Here is a 22,126-nt window from a genome sequence, read left to right on the forward strand (position 1 = left end):
CAAAGGCACAGAGGTCATCTCCAGGGTAACTAAGGTTCTGTACTTCAGACAGTGCTGGTTGCCTCCTGTCCTGCAGCTAAATAAATGCTGGAAAAGAAACGTTGGGTGCGGCATGTTTTCCTTTTCTCCTTTATTTTAACATGCATGATTTTTAGGAGTCTTCGTCACTGCTGTGCTAATCAATTAGTTGTTTAAGTACCCTGAAGCCATACTCGTGCAGAAGTAAAGCTTTGGTGTTATTTATTACTTTGGTAATAAATCTACTTAAGTTTTTAAAAAATCTAAGGTAAAAGTCCACTCTACGTATATTTATGTATGGTTTAGTATGGATCAACCAGTTATCAATCTGGTTGATTATTAGATCTGATAGAATAAATTAACTTATGGAACTAGTAACTAAAGTTATTAAATGAATACACTGGAGCCTCCATTATTTTTAACATTTATTCAATAACTTTAGTTACTAATTACTGTGCAGACTGCATGCAGAGCCAAAGCAGCGCATTTTAGAATTAAAGTTTTTCTCAATTGTTTACACACAAAAACTAGTACTTGAGACAAAATGACCACAACATGTAACTCATGCACCAACCCCCTGAACCAATTCTGCTAAACTAGAGGCACAATTCCTGCTTTACACTCAAATTGCAGTTCTAAAACACACTTTTTTCAAAACACTACACACAATTCTCTGCATTTGGCACAATTTTCATGAAGAAAATCTCTTGCTTTCACAAAGAACACTCTGTCATTCAAAATTATGAAGTGAACTGCCCTACTATGCACACTGACTCATCACATGGGCAAACACCTAGACACCTTACACAACACACTCATTCCACCAGAGCAGCTCAGGTACGTTGTCATTTGGGACAATGTAAGTTTCCACTGGGCTGCTCTGGTTCGTAACTGGTTCACTGCCCAACCACGCTTTATCTCCCTCCATATTCTCCATTCCTCAATACTATTGAGAATTTTTTGTAAAGTGTACGACCCAAATCCACAAATCCACAAATGCGTATACACCTTCTCCAAGCTATGGAAGACGCATGTGGATATATAGCAGTTGGTGCTTTTCATGGCTGGATTCACCATGCTAGGTGATGTTTCTCTTGCTGCTTGGCCAGGGAAAACATTGCTTGTGATGTGGATGAGGTGCTGTGGCCAGACCGAAACAGAGGAGATCATGCTGCACAGTTTTTTATTTTCATTTTTATTTTTTTACTGTAACTGTGTACAGTAAATTCTTCTGTTGTTTTGTAGGTAGACCGTATATTGTTGTATATGCACTTTGTGTTGGTTGGGATGTACACTGTGTACATTGTGTTTGTGGGAAAAATAAAATATATCTGTTAACGTGTATTTGTGTGTTCTGAGTATAAAAAAAATATTCTCAAATATTTTACATCACACTTATATAGTACTGACTGTAGTAAGTGTAACTGAGCAAAAAAGGCCTAAATCATTATGATGAATGAAGAAGACGTGTTTTCCATTCATCATAGTGTTTTACACTGAGCACATCCGTGTTCAACTGGTTCTTATAAATGTCTATTCATTTGATGGTTTGTGTGTGTCATTTGAAAACAAAATACCATTTTGAGAAGAAATAACATTGTTTTGAATGTAATGTTCAATTTTGCAGGAGAATTGAGGGGTTTTGCCCATTGTGTGTGTGATTTTTGATTTGTGTGTAGAGTTCTGAGAGCATGAGGCATGCTTTCAGAAAATGTGTGTAAACAATCGAGAAAAACTGTAATACATATACATATATACATTAATACTCATAATCATAAAAATGCTGAATATAACATCCAATATTCCATCGAGAAGGTTATCTGTTGTGCCATAGTATGAAGTATGCACTGCACATGCATGTAAATATATGTATAATTTACTTTTACTTGCGTTTTCAATACTTAAGTACATCTATTGCTCGAAAGTCACAGATGATATTCAGGTACATTTAATATCTGACACTTTACAGTTTTTTTCAATCGCTAACAAGCGCTTACCCATACTTCAGATACTTTTTCTAAACTCTTAACACAGACTCACACCTACAAAACACAATTGGCCAAATGGATAATTTTCTTCTCAAAAACACATCTTGTTAAATATATACTAACTCTTCATTTCAAAATAGAACACACCAACTTTACCAAAACACTGGAAATCTGACTCAAAATGAAATTATTCTGTCAAAGAATAACACTTGTTTTCACTTCACAAGGTACATGCAGTCAATCAAAGTACACCAGGTTTCAAAATACTGGCTATTGCTGACATTAAAAAAACTGCATAGACTTTTATGTTTCAGTTTTACAGGTATTTGCATGCAAAACATGCAATCCACCGTTTTTACACTAAATTTCTTGGTTGGGAACTGTATGTCCACATGTAATGTTCACATTCAAAAGCATTGCAGTAAAAAGCAAATCAGTTTTTTTTTCCTTTACTGTTTACTACAGGATGTACAGTAGAAATACTGTTTACAACATGATAGAACAGAAAAGCTTTACAGTATTGCTTACAGTGAACAAAATATCCATGAAACACACAAGAGCATTCTGAACAAAAAAACAACAGCAAAAAGCCCAGATAAAAAGGGGGGGAACTAAAAAAAAGCACAAAATTACTGTATCTAATCTCTGCAATCTTCAGGGTTAGGCCACATGTTTTCATCAACATCGCATCGGATATTATCCAAGGCAATGCACCTGGGATAAAACCGCTTGGTTTGTCGGATCCACCCTTGGCAATCATCAACAGTGATGTCCCTGCAGCCAGCATCCATGGCTTCAAGGAGAGACATCTGGTCATGTGGCTGATGGTCATACTCCTTCCACCTCCATGCAGAAAAGAACCCTAACCCTCCTCTATGGGGTTGAGGAAAGGTGAATAGGGTGGAAGGAAGAGACGTACCAGTCTTGGGTGGACTTCAAACTATGTTGTTATTGCTTGCGAATGATGGAAAGCCACATTGTCCCAGGTGATTACAAAGGTTCTCATGTTTTCACCCTCCTGATCCTGCTCTGGAACCAGCAGGCGCTGGTGGAGATCATTGAGAAAGGCAAGAAGGCGCTCGGTATTGTAGGGTCCAACCTGAAATCTGTGAAGGAGTAATCCTGCATTTGCAATTGCTACACATGGTAATGTTTGCCCCTCTCTGTCCTGGCACATCAACTGTGGCCCTTTTTCCAATTACATTTCGTCCACGTCGACGCCTTTTGGCCAGATTGAATCCTGCCTCATCTATGTATATTAATTCATGAGCGGCCTGGTTGGCCTCCAATTCCATAACTCTCTGAAACAAAGTTTATGTAAATCTCATTACTGTATACCATACTGTACTGTAACCTATTACTGTGTAGGTACCTACTTGCAAAGTGCAAAGCTTATAGAACTGGACATTGAATTGAATATACAGTACTATACCTGGATATTGTCGTTGTAGCTCCTTGACTCTCTCACTGTTCCTCTCAAAGGGAACAGTGTAGAGCTGCTTCATCCGCACTCTGTGTTTGGACAATGTCCGCGTAATGGTTGTGAGGCTGATGCTATCGATATTGTCAAATATCTCATGGTCCTCCACAATTGTAGTTTGAATTTCATGCAGTTTTATTTCATCATTTGCAACAACCATTTCTACAATGGCAAGCTCTTGATCATTATTGAGGAGCTTTCCTCTTCCCCCAGAGGGAGGAAGACGTTGCATTCTTTAGAGGGACAAAAAAAAAATCAACATATGCATTACTGTATGGCCTTATTGACATGTCAAGTGAGAATAGAAACAATCCATGTAAAATGCAATACTTACCTGTTGGTTTGTTGAAAGATGCGTATAATGGAGGCAACCATCGATCGCCTCAAATTGGGCTGCACTCTTTCACCAGCCTCTCTTAGTGAAAGACCGTGGTTGATTACATGGCCAATGATAGTGGCACGAATTTCATCACTGACTTCTGTTCTTGCAGCCCTTGGAATGCCACCACCACGCATTCTTACACCTCTACCTTGCCCTCTCCTTGGGCCTGCTCTTCTCCCTGGCCCTGCTCCTCTCACTGCACCTCTCACTGCACCTGCTCCTCTCACTGCTCCTGCACCTCTCACTGCTCCTGCACCTCTCACTGCATCTCTCACTGGGCCTGCTCTTCTCCCTGGGCCCCTTGCTCTTACTCTTCCTCGTCCAGACATTACAGTGTTTGTCTTTTTCTGTTTCTGTTTCCAAAAACATTACTCCTCAAAGTCCTCCTTTTAACCCCTGCCACTGAGCCTAAGCCAGACTGCAATCAGCTGTGGTTGGCCCAATTTACCCAACATAAATCAGCTGTGTGTCAATTATTCAATTGTTTGTTTATTATCAGCTGAGATATATTGTTTTTGAACTGATATCATTGCAGAGGCAGAGGTTTTTATACTTTATCTAAGGTTTGGAATATTGTTTTTGCTATCGTGTTAACATTCGTAAATAATACAAAAACAATCCATAATTTTGTTGGGAGGTATTGTCTGTTAAGAAAATGTAAGCATTGTGGAAATGTGTTCACTGACTGCATATTGTGTGAAAACGATATGAAATGTGTGAATGGCCACAATAGACCGATGCTGTGCTAATTGTGTTTAGAGTTTCGAAAATGTGACAACTGGTTGGTAATATGATGCATCCGCCTCCATATATATATATCTATTTATGAATTGGTGTCCTTACCTACTGGACTAACTGATAGTCAGCTGCATACAAAAAAATAAAGGGTTTAAAGCCAAGATGCTGAATTTATTATACATGATGTCTATCCTATTCAGTGTCACTTCAAACTTGTGTTTTAAATAGTGGAAATTACTTTGTTAAACACAGCTCACTGTAAACAGATACTCTGTGCTATAAATGCTTCTTCCGGGGAGACCAGATAACAGGGGAGACCCTCGCAGTGCGGCTGTCTGTGGCTGTAAGTAAAGGTATATGATGGCGAGTAGCCTATAGAATGTGGGCCGGACCCATAAATCAGTTCAGCTCATTAGACACACTGACAGGCTGAAGCTCTCCCAGTGGTGCGCTCTTTTTTTCCTCATTCATCCACCTCCTCTGATTCCCAAAGTCTGAGCCTTGCTTCCACTCCACCCCCACTATTATTTACTCCATATTTTAACCTCGCATCGTCCCTGCATCTGGTTTACTGTATATTTTATAATTTTCCATTATACCTCCTATATATAAACTGTGCCATATACACAGCCCTCTGGCAGTCTAACTACCTAAACATGAAGGAGATATTCCCTATACAGAAAGGAAACCTGCTGCAGGGCTATTTATAGAGGAGGTTAATACAGGGGGCATCCTTGGCTGGGGGAGGAGTGATGAAAAAAGGGCTTCCCCTGCTCTAGACACACACACACACACACACACACACACACACACACACACACATATACACATGCACATGAATGAATGTACAGATGTGCAAAAAGGACGTACACAGGCTTCCCTTATGGAACCTGGTGTGTCACAAATAAAGTTCAGGTTGACAGGCAATTAACTTGACTATGAATTGGTCTATAAATCAGTACATACCGCAGTTGGCAAATGTTCACAGCATGTGAGGCATTCACTGGGTCTATTGGATATTGCCTCATCTAGCATGCAAACACAAGTGCACTTGTGTCCATCAAACTGACACCCAGTTAAGAGAGAAACTGGTTGTGAAAACCTTTTGGCAATATTTCATATTTTAAATCATTTTGTGAATTGTTGCCAACAATACAAAAGCGTTAGTCGTTACAAGACCTGGGATTAAAGGATAAAATCACCTGAAAAATGTTTGCTCAGGTCGGATGAAATGTCCTAGTCCACAAAACATTGCTTGAGCTTCACAGCAAAGCAGTGTTGCAGCATTATCTCAGACAGCTGAACTGACAGATGGGAACTTTACTTAAAATGTAAAAAAAAAAAAAAAATACAACCAAAAGAAAACAGAAATTGTCTCTGGTGTAATCCAAGTCTCTAGAAGCCAGGAGATCTCAAATTGATTTTAAAACAGGGTGACCAGACTAGACAGGAGCTAAAACAGAGCATTTCCGACAGAGGAGAAACACCGTGCTGTAGCACTGGACAGTGTGAAAATACGGGTGTGTTTTTTGAGCACTAAAGCATGTAAAATAGTGCAAAATCAAAAAGAAAAGAAAAGAAAAATGTAATTACCTGAAAAGTGTGTGTTACAATGCTGTCTTGCTGTGAAGCTCCAAAAATGTTTTGTGGAAGACAAAACTTCACCTGACTTCGCTTTTGCATTAAGGGAGAGTAGATGATGACTACATTTTCATTTTTGGGTGAACTTATCCTTTAACCTGACACACATTGACAGCATGATAAACCACAGACATGGGATAAAGATGGAATATTGGCTGTCTGACTGCCTTAAAAAAGAACTTGAACGAAGCTATGTTTAATACATTTCTAATCAAACAGCAATCAGTGGATCAATACCCATCAGTCATCTTGGAAAGCTGCCTGGCCACTGTCATCAGCTGATATACCGGAACCAGGCCAACTGAGACGGCCAGAGGGAGCATTATACTCCCGCTAATATACGTCTGAGAGGAGAATCAGATCACTCATTGTGCATTACTTTGGTGCTTAGCGCTGCTGGAGAGGGACGAACATGAGAGAAAATGTGTGGGAGATGAAACATGAGAGGGGCAAATAACAGAGAGGGAAAGAGAGAACAGACTCGAGCAGCAGTGACGAGAGCAGACGGGGGAGACAACGAGAGGAGAGACAAACATTTCCAGCTGCCAGGGGAAGTGTTAGACTCTATGAAACGGTACTGATAGAGAAAATGTTTGTACTTGTCCCACTCTATTTTGCACCAGGGGTCAAGAGCTGTTGCTCTCCTAACTCTTCCTCACACTCTCAGCCTCACTTCCTCTCTTGCTGGCTTTATAAATAGACCACTTCGCTATCAGAGTAGACCGCAGAGAGCATCAGATTCACTTAAGGAGAGGAGCGAGACACAAAACCATTGAGGACGTGATGGTCGATACTCGATTCACATACACATTCGGTAATGGCTCCACTGGTGGTTTCATCAATTTACATTGTTTATGGAACTTTTAGGTTTGTCTTTAGAGTGGCTTCTGTTTGCTTTGCTTGAGGAGCATCAAGGATGAATATTTTATGAATACAAGAGTACGGACATGTTAAAAACTGTTCATGATTCAGTGATTTTTGCAATGTTTTGCCACAGGATCTACAGTAAATTCTTGGATTACATTCAAACAACCACTTTAGTCAGAAGAGGCTGATACAATCTGGCCCAATCTGAACGTGCAAACCTACGATAATCTGTTAAATAAGAAAATATCAGCGCCTAATAACCATGTAAACATTTGATCATTTCATTGGTTGGAATAAATACATTCTTTCGCATGCGCCTTTTCAGTGGTTGACGTTCCAACCCAGAGGGACAGAAACATCAGTAGCAAAACCAGACCGACCCAGAAACACAGATTTTGTTCCCAGGACTGAGGGGAACAGTCAGAGCAAATGAATGAATGACTAAATTACATTTTCTCAATAAAGTTTGAAAAAACCCTTCTTATTCTCCTTTATCAGTTTCATTTGCAGCAAGTTAGATGCTTCATAGAGGGCAGAACCACTTTGCTCTCGTCAAAAAAGTTACATTACATTACATTCTTTGGGGCACACCTTATCTAATCACTTTAATTAGAGCCCTTGTAGACAGTTAGTTTGGAATATCTAGTCAGAGTGATATTAATCAGAGCAATATTGTCCATTCAACCGCAGCTACTGAGCCACGACTTTGAAGAAGTAAATCTGGTAACCATGAAACTGCAATTCGCTGTCTTGTCCAGGACTCTCCTGAAAGAGAGAGTTTAAATCTCAGTAAGACTTTTTCCTGGTTTAATCAAGGTTAAAGAAAAAAAAACTACAGAAAAAGAAATTATTTTCTGTTCATTTCTGGACATACAAAGTATAAAGTAATGCTGATAATCAATGAGCCCAGCAGCTAGTTTTAGCTGGCATGCTTACATCAGCAACACGATGAGACAAACTGATCTTTATATGTTTTTGAATTTTCATGAAATATGAAATGCATGAGAAAGACACAACAGTAGCTTGAGGTTATCATAAAGGTGTTATTATTGATATCATCATCAAGACCATCATTGTTCATCATCGTTTTATAATTTACAATTCTTCTGTCTGATGAAAGTATCTCTTTGTATTCTCTGTGAAAGCCTTCAGATCCACACTTCCCTTCATGTGTAGCAACAGGCAATCTGCTTATTGGTTCAGTCTTTTTCCGTACAATTGTAGAAAAACACAGGCTTTTTTTTTTTTTTTTTACAGATAGTTGAGTGCCACCATGACCGCAATACAGTGAAGAGGCTGAGGATTGTCTCGCCCTCATACACACACATTTGAGACTGGCAAATAGCTGAAGGAGTTAGAGGAAGAGGAGGAAGTAGAGTAAGTGCAGGCGGTCGCCCTGGGGTAAATATGTATTAAGACAGTACAGACAGAATGCATTTGACCGAAGGCTGCATGTGTATTCAGTTAAGCCTCAGCCCCTGCACTGTGCAAGGCTCAAAGGTGAGCCAATAATAACATTCAAATAGAAAAAAACATAGTGAAAAAAACAAACAGGTCAATTATATAGCGTCTGATGACACAAACAAGTTTAAGTTCTCATAGAAATTATATTTGCTTTTGGATTTCTTAATACACTTCCACTGTTAGTCCCTGGAGCACATAAGACCTAAGAGTTAATCCACCTACTACTATACAACTTTAGTTTTTTAGGATTAATTCGGCAAGCATACACTTGGATTCCCTGCTACACAGGAATCTGTACATGGCAGAAGCTTGTTTTAAAGCTGACGCTTTTAAGACATCATTGAAAGCAGCTGTTCAAACTCTTACATACATTGTTTACATGGCTACGTGTGTTCACCACCAGCAGTGGGTTCAAGTCCGTTCACTTTGTGGCATCGACAGAACCACAGGCGCCCGTCCTGACAGCAGACGTGGCCGTAAAGGTGCATCCGGTGGCAAAAGACTGGTTTTCCTTAGTTCAGATCATCCTGATGTGCCGTCCTGTTGGTTTTTTTGTCTTGACATAGTGTCACTTCAGTGGTGTGCTTGGTTAACGAGAGAGGAAAAGACGGCAGTACAGACAAAGTTTTCAAGCCACGTAAAGTCACATAGGTGTTCGAGGAGAGTTTAGAAAAATACAAGAACAGCAAAGGAGGTTGTGGGCAGTGTTTATCTTACTTTCATTACAATATCTCCCTTCTCAACCTTTCCTTTCTTTTATACCCAGTAGCTGGCCGTGGCTGATGATGCAGCAACACGTGCTCGTAGATCTCACCTCATGTGAGCATTACATTGGCATTCCTTTTTAGTAGTCTTTGTTTAATGTACTATATGCATCTGTGGAATATATAAACAGGCTGTAAACAGTGTGCTATGGGTTGAGCAGAGTATACAGAGCACTACAGTCGTTCCAGCCTTGAGTCAAGGAGAGCGGTGCTACCCCATTGTCTCTAAAAGCTACACACTCAGCCCTCTGTTGCTCTGGCAATCTCTTTGTCTTCCTCAGTCTCTCAAACACACACACACACTTGCACAAACAACAGCGCACACCGAGCATGATGGACCTATACATCAGAGAAACGGGCACTCAGACAGTCCCCTGGAGCATTATGATACACTTGGCTGAGCAAAAAGTCTGACTGACTGACTGACTGTTTGGATTTGTGTGCATCCACTGGGCTGGCAGCAGATAGTATCTGCTGTTGTGCTTTCACTATAAGACACAGTTACTGGGCCGTGACTGCAAAAACGTTAAAGCTGAAGGGAGCAGTACATTAGTTATTGTATGAGCTGTGGATCATAGGTGCGAGAGTCAATGTGGCTCGCTGTTTCCTCTCATGTCTGACCTGCTGTTTTTTCAAGCCTCCTCACAATAGCGACAACCCTCTCCGCTTCACATGGATCGACAGTATTTCCGACAGCAATGGCAAGAAGAAGCATATGCAAAGCATGACAAATCCTTCATACAGTATATTGCACATAGCGCCATTACCTCAACAGCTATAGGAATATATGTATGTCAAATTTGCTATTTAAGTATTATTCATACGACTTCATTCTACAGTGAATACTTCAAAGGACATGCTGCGCTACAATAGTAGGTCTGTTATGAAGGACACATACGCTAGGTTCTGCATCATGAGGGCAAAATGCAGGCGATGGAATGATTGTTTGAACTGAGTAGCAAAATATAGACACTATAAATACTCACACAAATTACAGTAATATCATTTACAAACCCAATACAGTTTGCCAGGTGGCTGCACATCTGTCTCCGGTCACCAGATATTCAAGAAAGAAACACTATAAAATCTAACAGTGAAATAATGTATATATTCTTTTCATTTCTACTTGGTCCAGTGGCAGGTAAATTTGACAAATTTCTCCCAAAAATTACAAAATGTAGTCATCATATACTCTCCTGCGTGCGGATTGAAAGTCGGGTGAGGTTTTTTTAGTCCACACAACATTTCTGGAGCTTCAACGCAAAACGGTGTTGCAGCATTCTCCTAAACAACGGACTTAGTGAAAAGTCACTTGTTTTACCCCAAAAATCAAACAGTAAAAAATCTAAAATTTACAGTACAAAACGATGAGGAGGAAGCATAAAATGATGCCGGATTATAGTCTGCAGAGTGGAGGCAGGAGGACAAGCAAGTGAGGCAGGGGCAAATTCTGGAAGCAAGTTGAGTGAAGTTTTGAATGTATTTCTTCTTCTAGGGACCTGTTTCATCTGAAAATTGAGCCGAGTGGAGGGCTCAAGCTCACCTCTGCCTCTGGGTCGGGTTGCCAAGTACCATGACACACAGTCCCACAAAAAGACTGAGACACCCCTGCTTGATTTATGCCACTGTGCAATCAGGAGACCAATAGAAGAAATTATGGCTAAAAGCCAGAGCATCTGAAGGGGGTGCTCTAGCTTAACTGCAAGTGAAGGTTGTGAGGACCCATTGTCTGTTTTCTTTTTTTTTCCCAGGTGTTTTTTTTACATTTTAAGACAAGAACCAATCTTCTTCATTTGTCAAGTCCAATGCTGCACTGCTGTTTTGCTGTGAAGCTCCAGAAATGTTTCGTGGACTAACAAACTTTCCCCCTGATTTTCTATCAGCATAAGGAAGAGCACATAATAACCAAATTCTCTCTCTCTCTTTTTTTTTTTATGTTGTAGAGGGCATGACAGGCTAAAATGATTTATCCTTTTAATTAGGTAGGAGCAATTCATTCGCTTCTCCAGCAGGACTGAAAAATACAAAGCTGACTTTGCTGGTATGACAATAAATGGACCTTAAAACGTGTCATAGATCAATTTTAGTCATCAATGAGCTCTGTCCTTATTACGAACACATTAAAATAGTTAATTTATCTGCCACGAACCGTGTGTTGAAATGAAACCAAAATCTCACCCTAGTTTATGCTTTATCTCATTTGTATCTGTTTCTACAAACATGGAATGCTATGAAGTCAGTAACAGGGACACTTACGCTGCACAGCGGTGTTAAACTGAACACTTGGACCCAGGTGGCAGCTAAGAGAGACACTTAACGGTGCAGTTAAGGGGATGGAGAAATAGGCACTCACTCAGAACTCTACAGAGAACTTTTTTCACTATCTGTCTGTCCACCTTGGACAAAAATGTAGGTGAGAAGCACACATTCATCATATCATTTCCAAAAAAAAAAGCAACAGTAACACATTTAAAAAAAGAGAGAGATTTCCTCTGTTCACCTGCGAGCGTGAGCGTGCACTGGCTGGAACCATAAAGAAAGGCATAGTCATGGCTGAGAGTGTACAAACTGTAAATCCACTTGAGCTTCATCAAGGAGAACTGGCAGGAAGAAGAAGGTGGTGCGCTATTGTGGTCCAGAATTACAGCACAGTGCTGTCATTTACGTCGGTCTCTACAGAGACCACTGGCCTGTACTAGACGATATCTAGTGAGGGCCTGGGGAGGGATGCGAGTGCTTCTTCTCTGGCAGACAGAAGCAACAAATGACCAGTTGGCCAAAAGCATATTAGTATCGCTCGCTCTCTGTTGCTCAAATTCAGTATTCCCCTGACAGAACAGCTGCGATCTTGTTGATTTTATGTTTCTCTGAGTCAGGACCTTGGCAGTTTGAGCCGCAGATTGAAGTTGCTCACGAGTGCTGATAGTATGGCCTCTTTTATAATTGCAAGTTAATAGGTTAAAAATAAAGGTTATGCTGATCTTAATTCTTGTTATCGTGCATCAACTCTAGGCAGTTTGAGCAAGAAGTTAGAAACTACTGATCCCTTTACACTGTTAATATTGATTATTACTGGTTAGGCTACTATTTGGCTACTGATGCGAGCAGGATGACTACTGTCACATAGGTAAGACTAACACCATGCAGACACTGACAATGTCCTAAATGAGACGGGTGGCAGTCCTATGATATGCGCCTTAGCATACGGGAGAACATGAGGTCTTCTCTAATGACATTTTTCGCCGTGTAAATCTCACACATCTGCTCTGGACTCCCACACTGGGAACCGTATGTTGGCCAACACGGGGAGTCGTACCTTAATCCTCCCTGTTACAATCTCCATAGAGCTCAGCATCTACAGTGCCTCACATTATACATCCGTACGCTTTTTAGTAATGTTCACATAGTTAGTGTTGGCCAGGGTGCAGTTTCCTGTTTTCATGCCCTCAAGTCTGAAGTCCTCAGTGCTGTAGTTCACAGCCTCCTGGATCTCCACATAGTCAGACTTACTGGGAGAGGACACACTGCCGCTCCGACCACTCTTCTTTAGATCGTCAGCTGAGCTGGCTTTATGCACACTTGGACTTAGATATTGTGCCTGCTCCTCGCCCTCTGTCTCTCTGTGGTAGAAGTAGTTGAAGTTGGACACAATGACAGGTACAGGCAGGGCAATAGTCAGCACACCGGCAATTGCGCAGAGAGACCCCACGATCTTGCCTCCGATGGTCGTTGGGACCATGTCTCCGTAGCCCACGGTGGTCATGGAAACCACAGCCCACCAAAAGGCCTCAGGGATGCTGCTGAACTGGGAGTTTGGCTCGTCTGCTTCCGCGAAGTAGACAGCACTGGAGAAAAGGATCACACCGATAAAGAGGAAGAAGATGAGGAGGCCAAGCTCTCGCATGCTGGCCTTCAGAGTCTGTCCCAGGATTTGCAGCCCCTTGGAGTGACGAGATAGTTTAAAGATACGAAACACCCTGACCAGACGGATGACACGGAGGATCGCCAGAGACATCGCCTGCTGTCCTGCTTCTCTGTCTTCTGGCCTCTCTGCTAACTCTGTGCCCAGGGTGATGAAGTAAGGGATGATGGCCACAATATCAATGATGTTCATGATGTTGCCAAAAAACCCAGCTTTACTGGGACAGGCAAAGAACCTAACCAGGAACTCAAAAGAGAACCAGATGATGCAGAGTGTCTCCACGATGAAGAAGGGATCTGTAAAATAATTTGAGCCCTCATAGACATAGGTGCCGTTCAAAATGGACTGGAATGGATAATTGTATTCTTCGTCATTTCGGAAAACCGGCAGCGTCTCCAGACAGAAACTGACGATCGAGATAAGAATCACCATGACAGAGATGATGGCGATGATGCGAGCAGGACCTGAGCTTTCTGGATACTCAAATAGCAGCCACACTTGTTTCTGAAACTCATTCTCTGGCAGAGGCCGCTCCTCTTCCTTAATGAAACCTTCATCCTCCCTGAAGATTTCCATAGCCTCCTCACCCAGTTGATAAAACCGGATCTCCTCGGAAAAAATGTCCAGGGTCACATTAACAGGCCGGCGCAGCCTCCCTCCTGATTGGTAGTAATAGAGAATGGCGTCAAAACTCGGTCTATTCCGGTCAAAAAAGTACTCGTTCCGGAGAGGATCAAAATACCTCATCCTTTTCTTGGGGTCCCCCAAAAGTGTCTCGGGAAACTGGGAGAGGGTTTTGAGCTGCGTCTCGAAGCGCAAGCCTGAGATGTTGATGACGACCCTCTCGCAGCAGTCATGATCCGGATCTGGGTCGTACTGGTCATGAGGCTGACCCGGATGTGCCGCCGCTTCATCCGCAGGGTCGCTGGTAGCAACTGTCATTCTGGAGGAAGATGGGACCTGCAGGTTTCAGACAAGGTGGGGCCACTTTGGGCCTCGAGGAGATGAAGGCTCTGGTTTGGGTACAGGCAGATCTGCCTGTGATGAGCTACGGGACAGGGAAAAGAGCAGAGAGAAGCTGCAATAATGAATTCCAAAATGTTCATTTAGATTTTGAGCATGCAAATCCAACAACTTATTGCAAGTTATTGCATTTCTGAGACATTCATCTTATCAAAACACAAGATCTTGGCACACACCAAAAGTGAATGTAATTCCCAGAAAATGAAAATAGGCAAGAGCAGGGTGGTAGAAAGTAAGAAACGGGCAGGGAGCAGAACCATTTGAGAGAATTGGCTCCATTGTGTCTATGTGTATTAGGTTATGAGTTCTCTCTCATATGAGCGCAATGCAGGATCAATATGCTCGCCCAGTAATACTGTATCAGCTCTCACAGGGTGCAATTACAACCAACCAATCTGATTATGTGCTGAGTGCTCCATACGATCTCTGAGATGAATTTCCTCTCTCTATATATGACAAACACCCCCTCCAAAAAAACCAAAACAAAAGCTGAGTAACACTCGATAAAGTCGCTGATCAAATGAATATTTAATTGTGTGTGTGTATGGAGACATACAGCCACGTTATGATATTTGAGAAGAATTTGGGCAGGTAAGGAGAAGAAACAAAATCAACAAGTCCTACCTATTCGCTCTGACACTCGCGGGTCTTGGTGACAGCGTGTCCTCTGCACAAAGTTCCCCAGCAGAAGTGTCCGCTCAAGAGTCGGCCTCCTCAGTCAGAGCGGCTCCCTCCCACCGGCCATTTATCACCCGAACCTCCGGCTCTGCAGCAACGTAGCAGTGGGAGTGGCAGAGGGGGACAAGGCGTGAGGATGCAAGAGTTACCTCTCTCCCCTCAGCTGTGACCAGCAGATGCATGCTGAGTTAGGCTACAGGTTGAAGCTGGTGGCGGGCGACGGTACTGATGGTGTTGTGTGAATAAAGTGGTTGATGTCTTAAAACGCTGGCACCAGCGAAACATGCCGCTCCCTACTTCAAAAACAATACGCTGCCACATCAACAGCAAACGTGATCCTCTAGGCTGATGTCTTACTGACTTACTGGGGAGGGAAGGAGGGGTGTGTGGGGGGAGTGAGGCGCTCACATTTCGTCTAAAGCGGAATCGCCTGTTGGATCCCCAAACAGGGGGTTATTATTTCTTATTTTTAGCTCGTTAAAACAGTATTCATCTCCTCTCATCTTCCTCCACCTAGATCGGATCATCTTTTTTCTTCCTTTTCTTTCCTGATTCACTGGTGTTATCCAAACGAAAACACCAGTGATGCACATTAGTAACAAATGGAGGCGTATGTTCACAACCCATTCCATGGAATAACGCAGCTCCTCTGACAGCGTTTTATTTAAAAAAAAAAATCTTTTATTTTGTTAAGGTAAACAACAATTTTGGCAACAAAAGCAAGTTCAAGTTCATGCACTCAGATATTCAAACATTACATGTCGGTGTTGGGAGTTGATCGGCAAGCGCGGGTGGTGAGTTAGTTTGGAGAGGCAGGTGCCAGACATGCTCAAGCCATTCGCAGCCCCTCTCCTGTGAGGATCATTCACAGCCACAACAAGACCCCCCCATGCACTAACAGCAAAGCAGCATAGCATCATCTCTCGGGGCTACAGCATTAATTCAGATAATGGCATGCAGGAATTCACCCTGGTTCTCTTGGTGCGCAGACGCATTTACATTTATTCCGTTTGTCTCCTCTTTAAAGGTGCCTTGAGGTCGTGAGTCCGCTCCTTCATAGCTCTCCTTCTTCCCTTTGTTTGACCAGTCTGTCCAGCGGCTGTGTCATCTCATCACGACCATCCCTTCTTCCCATGACGCTCATATTTCACCACAATTCACCATAGTTGGGACGCGTGGGCTGCAGTCGGGCATCGCAGCGCATACTAAAAGAGCCGTCTTGCGCGCCTCGCCCCATCCCCGACACTCCTGTCCTCGCTGCTACACATTAAAGGGGAAGCGTCGCTCTCGCCACAGGGTGGAAACGGCGTTTTCCAACAAAACATGCGCGTCTCAGGAGAGGACTAAGACTACAACAACACGCATAGGTAGAAGCTGACAGCAGGGTGAGGAAAAGATCTCCCCTCCTCTCTGGTGCATCACTTGACATCACCAACAATGTAGCGATTTCTTTGACCTGGAGGAATGTGAGGGCAAAAAGAAGTCACAGAAAACAAAGGGAGAAGCTTTTGATCTAAAATGAGGGGGGATTCATTGAAGGAATGAGGGATTGTGCAGGCAGCATGCACAGGCATCCCCCTGTGCATGCTGTGGCCACTGTGTGAACAGGTCAAATCCTGGGTCAACCTGCCTCCTGACCCCCTTGAGTCATTTCCCGTTTCTAATGGCTTGAGTGCTTGACTGTGTGCCCATGTTTCAGTGCATCACTGTCTGTTTTTGTGCTTTTTTTCTTCTGTCTGCACGAATATAGAACATAACATATAACTAGAATGGCACTGGTTAAAGTTTATATCTCTGCCAGGGCTTCACAGTCCCCTTTAATTCAACCAACCATGCCAGAATAAAACTCCATAGCCCTGTATCAGTCTGAATTATAAACCACCTGTAACTGCTTCACCACAATTAAAGATCCATGCAATGTTTCCTGAGAAATTCCCCAAAATGTTGAAAAATCCAGAAACATTGAATATATAATGCCAGCTTTTTACGATCTTGAGTCTTAAAAATGCAGGTCTAATGCTGTCTTTAGTTTGGTTGCCCTCACAGGGTAGGGCAGGGAAGTCAGGTAAAAAGAAAGAAAAAGTAAGAATAGAATACTGTGCGCAAACACACATTTTTATTTGGACACACTGAATTGTGCTAAAGTAGCCTATATTCTTGATTTTTTATTTTTTTTTGTTAATCAATGCATTATTTCCTGAGAAGCTGAATATGTCAAAAATGTCTCTTCTCGCAATGTTAAGGAAAGTGAGAAAAAATTATTGGATCCTCACCAAACGTTATTGGGGTCTGTTCTTAGCAGAGATCCATCCTCCATCCAAGTTTCATGGAAATCCATCCGGTAGATTTTATGTAATCCTGCTGAAAAAAACAACAACCGAGCAACAAACTAGAATGGCACTCTGTAGAGTGCATACTTCCGCAAATCCCCTTTAATTCAATCAAGCCTGATCTAATGTCAAATAAAACATGTTTAAATCCACTAAATTCAGATTTTTTTTTGTTTCACATAAAATTGTACTCACTCATAGATACCAGCCACCTAAAATTGCCTGATTTTTTCATCCAGATCCATGAATTAATCCCTGAGAAATTATTAAGAAACACCTTTTCTTGCCACTTTAAAGAAAGTGAGAAAAAATTCTTGGATCCATTCCCTCATCCAGATCTGCAGCAAAAGTTAATGGGGTCTTTTCTGGGCTGAGACCTGTCCTCCATCCAAATTTTGTGGAAATCCGTACAGTAGTTTTTGTGTACTCTTGCTGACAAACCAACCAACCAACAAACAAACAAATAAACAGACACGGATGGAAACATAACCTCCTCTGCAGAGGTAATAAAATGTGTTTGCTGCCTGTGGGGTCCTCAGTGTTTGCGTGATTCAGAGGCAGGCTCTAGTATAATTTGTTGAGCCGCTGGTTATTCTGTGCTCATTTACAGACTTGCATACTGTATCACAGTCTGCTAATAACTGCCCGGACCTAATGAGCACATGCAGCCACAAATTCTAACACACACAGGATCGATGCTAGCGGATCTCACAAACAAGATGAGGTTTATGCTGAGAATCCAACGATTACATTACTGGATCAGCTCTCACAGCGAAGGTTTCCTCCACTGCTCGAAAGTGGGCCAGGTGAAATCCCAGATATATCTCAAGGCAGAGAGTGGCAATCACACAAGAAAGAAAAAGAGACTCTACAACTCCCTAAAGAATACAGGAGAAACACCACATGGCCTCCTCCTTATGTGTTCTCCTTGCTCTGCCCAAGGACAGGTTCAGCATAATATGCAATCCTTCACCGATCGAAATGTCAAAAGACTGATTAAGATGGCGACATGGGACCACAGGGACTGCAGCAGTAGTTCACTCTGCTCATAACCAATCTGCCACTCAGGCTGAAGGTCTAAATGAGGAGCTATTGACACTTTTACATAAACGGACTGATTGATGGCCGGGCACTCTTTAATCCTCATCGTCCGTGAATGTAAATGAAGAGGGTCCAATAACAAATGCAGGGCAGCTAAGGACCCAGCCACCAATATCCAATGCTGGGTGTCAGCAGTGTAATGATTTATCATCCACCACCACATTCAAAGCAGTCATCTATTACAGTTTTACTAGCAGCAAGAGGCACTAAGAGAATATGATGTGGGATTGAGTTTGTTGGGATTGGGGGAAAGGTGAGTCATATCCTCTCATGATTGTAATGTTTGATTTAACTATTCTGCATTTACAGTTAGCATACACTTAACATTTCATGTTTAATGTAATGTTTATAACCATGACTAGTAACTAACTTTACTAGGAGCATAGTGGCCCCTAACTAAAATCACAAAATTTAGGGGCGCATGTATGTATGTGTATATATATATATATATATATATATATATATATATATATATATATATATATATATAGCAAGTTGTAACTGCTCCCAGATGTTGGAGGAAAACACAAGATAAAGTCAATATGTCTGATACACTGAAGAGAAATGTTGTAATGTACACAACAATGGTTGAAGTACATAAGAAGTTTATTTGTACCATGAGATGAAGATGATTGGAATAGTGTTTTGAGAGGGATCATATGAAATCTTGTGACTGTTACAATTGAATGTGTTGTTTCTCATTATTTCATAGAATGAGGAGAGACTGCCTCTCCTTAGTCAACATCTATGCGCTGCGTGTGTGTGGCTCTTAAAAGAGAAAAAATGTGTCGAACTTGGTGTTTGACCATCTCTCTTTTGCACTAGACAAGCGACTGATTTTAAGTTGCCACGACAGAAGATTCTTATTGAGTTTGTTGGCGCCCAAGGCTAAAATCCTGTGGGGGCCCCTCTAGCCAGAGTTTACTGTTAAGTTTTAAATAATCTGAAACCAACAAAAAATTTACAAAATCCAAACTTTTTTTTAATTTCCAATGGTCACATCAGTAGAATTTTCAAGTTCATTAATAACCAGAAAACTTTAAATGTAAATTAATACCTAAACACCTTGTGACATTGTAAATAACCCCCATTATAAGGCCAGTGATAATGAACATGTAAAGCATTTTGAGGCAGCAGCGGTGCACAGTATACTGTCTCTATGAGAGGTTTAAAAATGTGCCTGGCTTTGCCTCTCCCCTGCCTTGCCCCTCTGCTGGCACAAAGTGGACCTAAACTTTTTAGGGCCATTAACCCCCGTAAACATTTAAGATCCTCAGTTGTGTGTCTCCAGTTCCCTCTCACCTTCAGGTTGTGCCAAGTCTCAGAGTGGCACAATTGATTCTGTTTTGTGTTCAGCCGAGCAGACCAAATGGAACCACCCAGAGAAACTTAAGAATGCTTTCAAACTAATGACCCCACATGACTGCTTTGTCTGAGAACTTTTTCACAGTACAAAACATTTTGTTTTAAAATTTAAATCTGGCTCTGACTTTGTGCAAGCTGGGGTTGCATGATATCATTCCCGTGATATCAACTCATTTCATTAATTTACTAAGAGAATCATTTCACGCAATCCCACACAAATCATTCTGTCGAGATGATTAGCATATTTGTGCATCGGTGTGTGAGTCAGCAGATCTCCACGCCTAAAACCTCCACCCTTCTCTTTGCAGCAGAACATGTGGAAGGGAGAGAGGGAGGTGGAGAGACAAGGGTGTTGATCCAACTTATGACAGCAGACTGCAGGGGAGGAGCTTTTTCCTGGGTGACCTCTGCTGGTGCTGCAGCAGGTGATCACTCACGTACATGAAGTACACACAGATTTAATAAGCTACTGTATCGGCATGACCAGCTCACGTCCACAAGTCAAAACTCCATGTTAGGAAACTAAACCTCTGTTTATCCCTTTCACACAGCGTGGCTGCTTTGTCTCTGTTACACTAATATTCCTAAATTACTGGATGACAGCTCCACATGCCACCTAATCTTTCGCCCACCTTTTCCGAACATGCATGCCATGTTTGCCTCCAAATAACACTCCACAACGGGGATTCTCCCCTGTGACAACCTGCCAAGGAACTTTAATCCCCACTTTAGCTTCTTTTGACCCATCAACCTTCTTTTCCCACTCATTTATCTCCCTCCCTGCATGTCTCCCTCTGGGGTCCCCGCTATATTTAGAGATTAACCTTGGAGGTTCTCTACCTGCCTGTTGAGAGCAGCCAGGCCGATGATGATCACCGCTTTCACGATGAGATATGTGTCCTTACCTTCGGAGTAGAGTACTCCGCTATTGATTCTCGATGCGGTTTCACTTTCTGTGGTTTTTGTCAGCCGTTCGAAAAACAAGGAAAAATCAATGACCGACAGTAACTCCGGAGGTGTGGCTTAGCTCAGAGAGGAAAGTTTTGAGTGTATTAATAACATCCATACTGCATGACGAGGTACATGAACATCTATGCTATATGCAGAGGTATCCTTGACAATGAGTCTTGGCCAATGTTGAATGAATGTGCAGTGACACTAAGGAAATTAAAGGAAAGAAAGGTTGGTTAAAGATGGAGTGAGGGGACTAACGGAGTCAACAGGAAATGTGGCTAGAGGTGTGCAGAAAATGAAAATGACGGGGAGGGATGGCACAATAGAGGTGGAAGGGGTAGCATATAAAGGTCACAGCGACGGAGTGATGAGTCATTCAGTCAAGCAGCAACATCTCTCTCTCTCTCTCCGTGTCTTGTCTGTGTGTTTCGAACGATCACCCTCTCCACCATCTGTCCGTTTGCTGTGACAGCAAAAACTGAGATGACTGGCAGCCGATCACTCCTCCCACCAGCTAGGAAAAAAACAGGTCTTAACATCCGGGTTTGAATGTTTTTTGTGCGCCTGCATGTGGTGGTGCACATGTGTATGCCCGAGATTGTTGTGTTTTGTGTGTTTGTATCGAACATATGTCTGCATGTGTCTCCTGTGGCTAGAAACTTGAAGTGACTAGCCAATCAGCATCCAGGAGTAATCTGATCTATGCCAAGGCACTAGCAACAGCATCATCCTCCTTAGCAACCATCCCTCCCAGCTGCCAATAGTGGGGCTCTGCTCGTGAGCATGTAAAGATCACTCCATTGAATGTCACAGAGAAAGTGAAGGTGGCAAGAGGAAAGCTTGAAATTGTTTAATCTTATGTTATGTTAGGTATATTTTGTAATCATGCATGTGCCTATTTTTTATAAGTTGTTTATTAAAAGATTAATAGATTTTTTGAAAAGCTTTTAAAGGGTCTTCAGTGAATTCAGGTCAAGTCAAATCCGATTGTTCCATAGGGCTTTAAAACCTAATGATATAACAATTAGTGAATCTTTAGTTTTGGATGAAGAAAAACGTTCCTTTTTCTTCACTCTCACTGCTCTCCCAGTGTTGTTGTCTGCTGCAGCGGGCAGCTATTTTAAACAAGAAAGCTCTAAAACCCACCTTCTCAGCCACAAACAGGAGACAGGCAGAATTAGTGTCTAGCTGGTGAACATAGTGGAACATTTAGCATTTACAATGAAGATGTAAAACATTTTCTTTTCAATTAATTTTGGGCTGCTGCTTCCGCAGACTGGGATTACACTGGATGAGCTGTATGGGGCTATCTTGTCTTTGTTTGTTTTTTTTTTGTTTTTTTGGGCGGGGGGAGGGGGTTCTTTAGGTTTTTACACTTTAAAACGTCCACTCTACTTCAGCTGTTAAGGAA

The 22,126-nt window shown here is 42.0% G+C and overlaps 1 protein-coding gene across 3 annotated transcripts; it reads right to left on the reverse strand.

The window, feature by feature from the left end:
* Positions 1-8,137: 8,137 nt before the first annotated feature.
* On the reverse strand, positions 8,138-16,358 carry kcna2b (potassium voltage-gated channel, shaker-related subfamily, member 2b). 3 transcript variants are annotated; one of them, XM_030423722.1, is made up of 3 exons: positions 15,965-16,358; positions 14,912-15,053; positions 8,138-14,312 (listed from the first exon to the last, which is right to left on the reverse strand). In XM_030423722.1, exon 3 carries the CDS (start codon positions 14,204-14,206, stop codon positions 12,713-12,715), a length of 1,494 nt encoding a protein of 497 aa, XP_030279582.1. In that variant the 5' UTR covers positions 14,207-14,312; positions 14,912-15,053; positions 15,965-16,358; the 3' UTR covers positions 8,138-12,712. The 3 variants fall into 3 exon arrangements, with proteins under 3 accessions (XP_030279582.1, XP_030279580.1, XP_030279581.1); XM_030423720.1 differs by having other exon boundaries at positions 15,934-16,358; XM_030423721.1 differs by having other exon boundaries at positions 14,912-15,128; positions 15,934-16,358.
* Between the last annotated feature and the right edge of the window lie 5,768 nt (positions 16,359-22,126).

This window comes from Sparus aurata, chromosome 7 (genome assembly GCF_900880675.1).
Source record: "Sparus aurata chromosome 7, fSpaAur1.1, whole genome shotgun sequence".
In the NCBI taxonomy this organism is placed as follows: domain Eukaryota; kingdom Metazoa; phylum Chordata; class Actinopteri; order Spariformes; family Sparidae; genus Sparus; species Sparus aurata.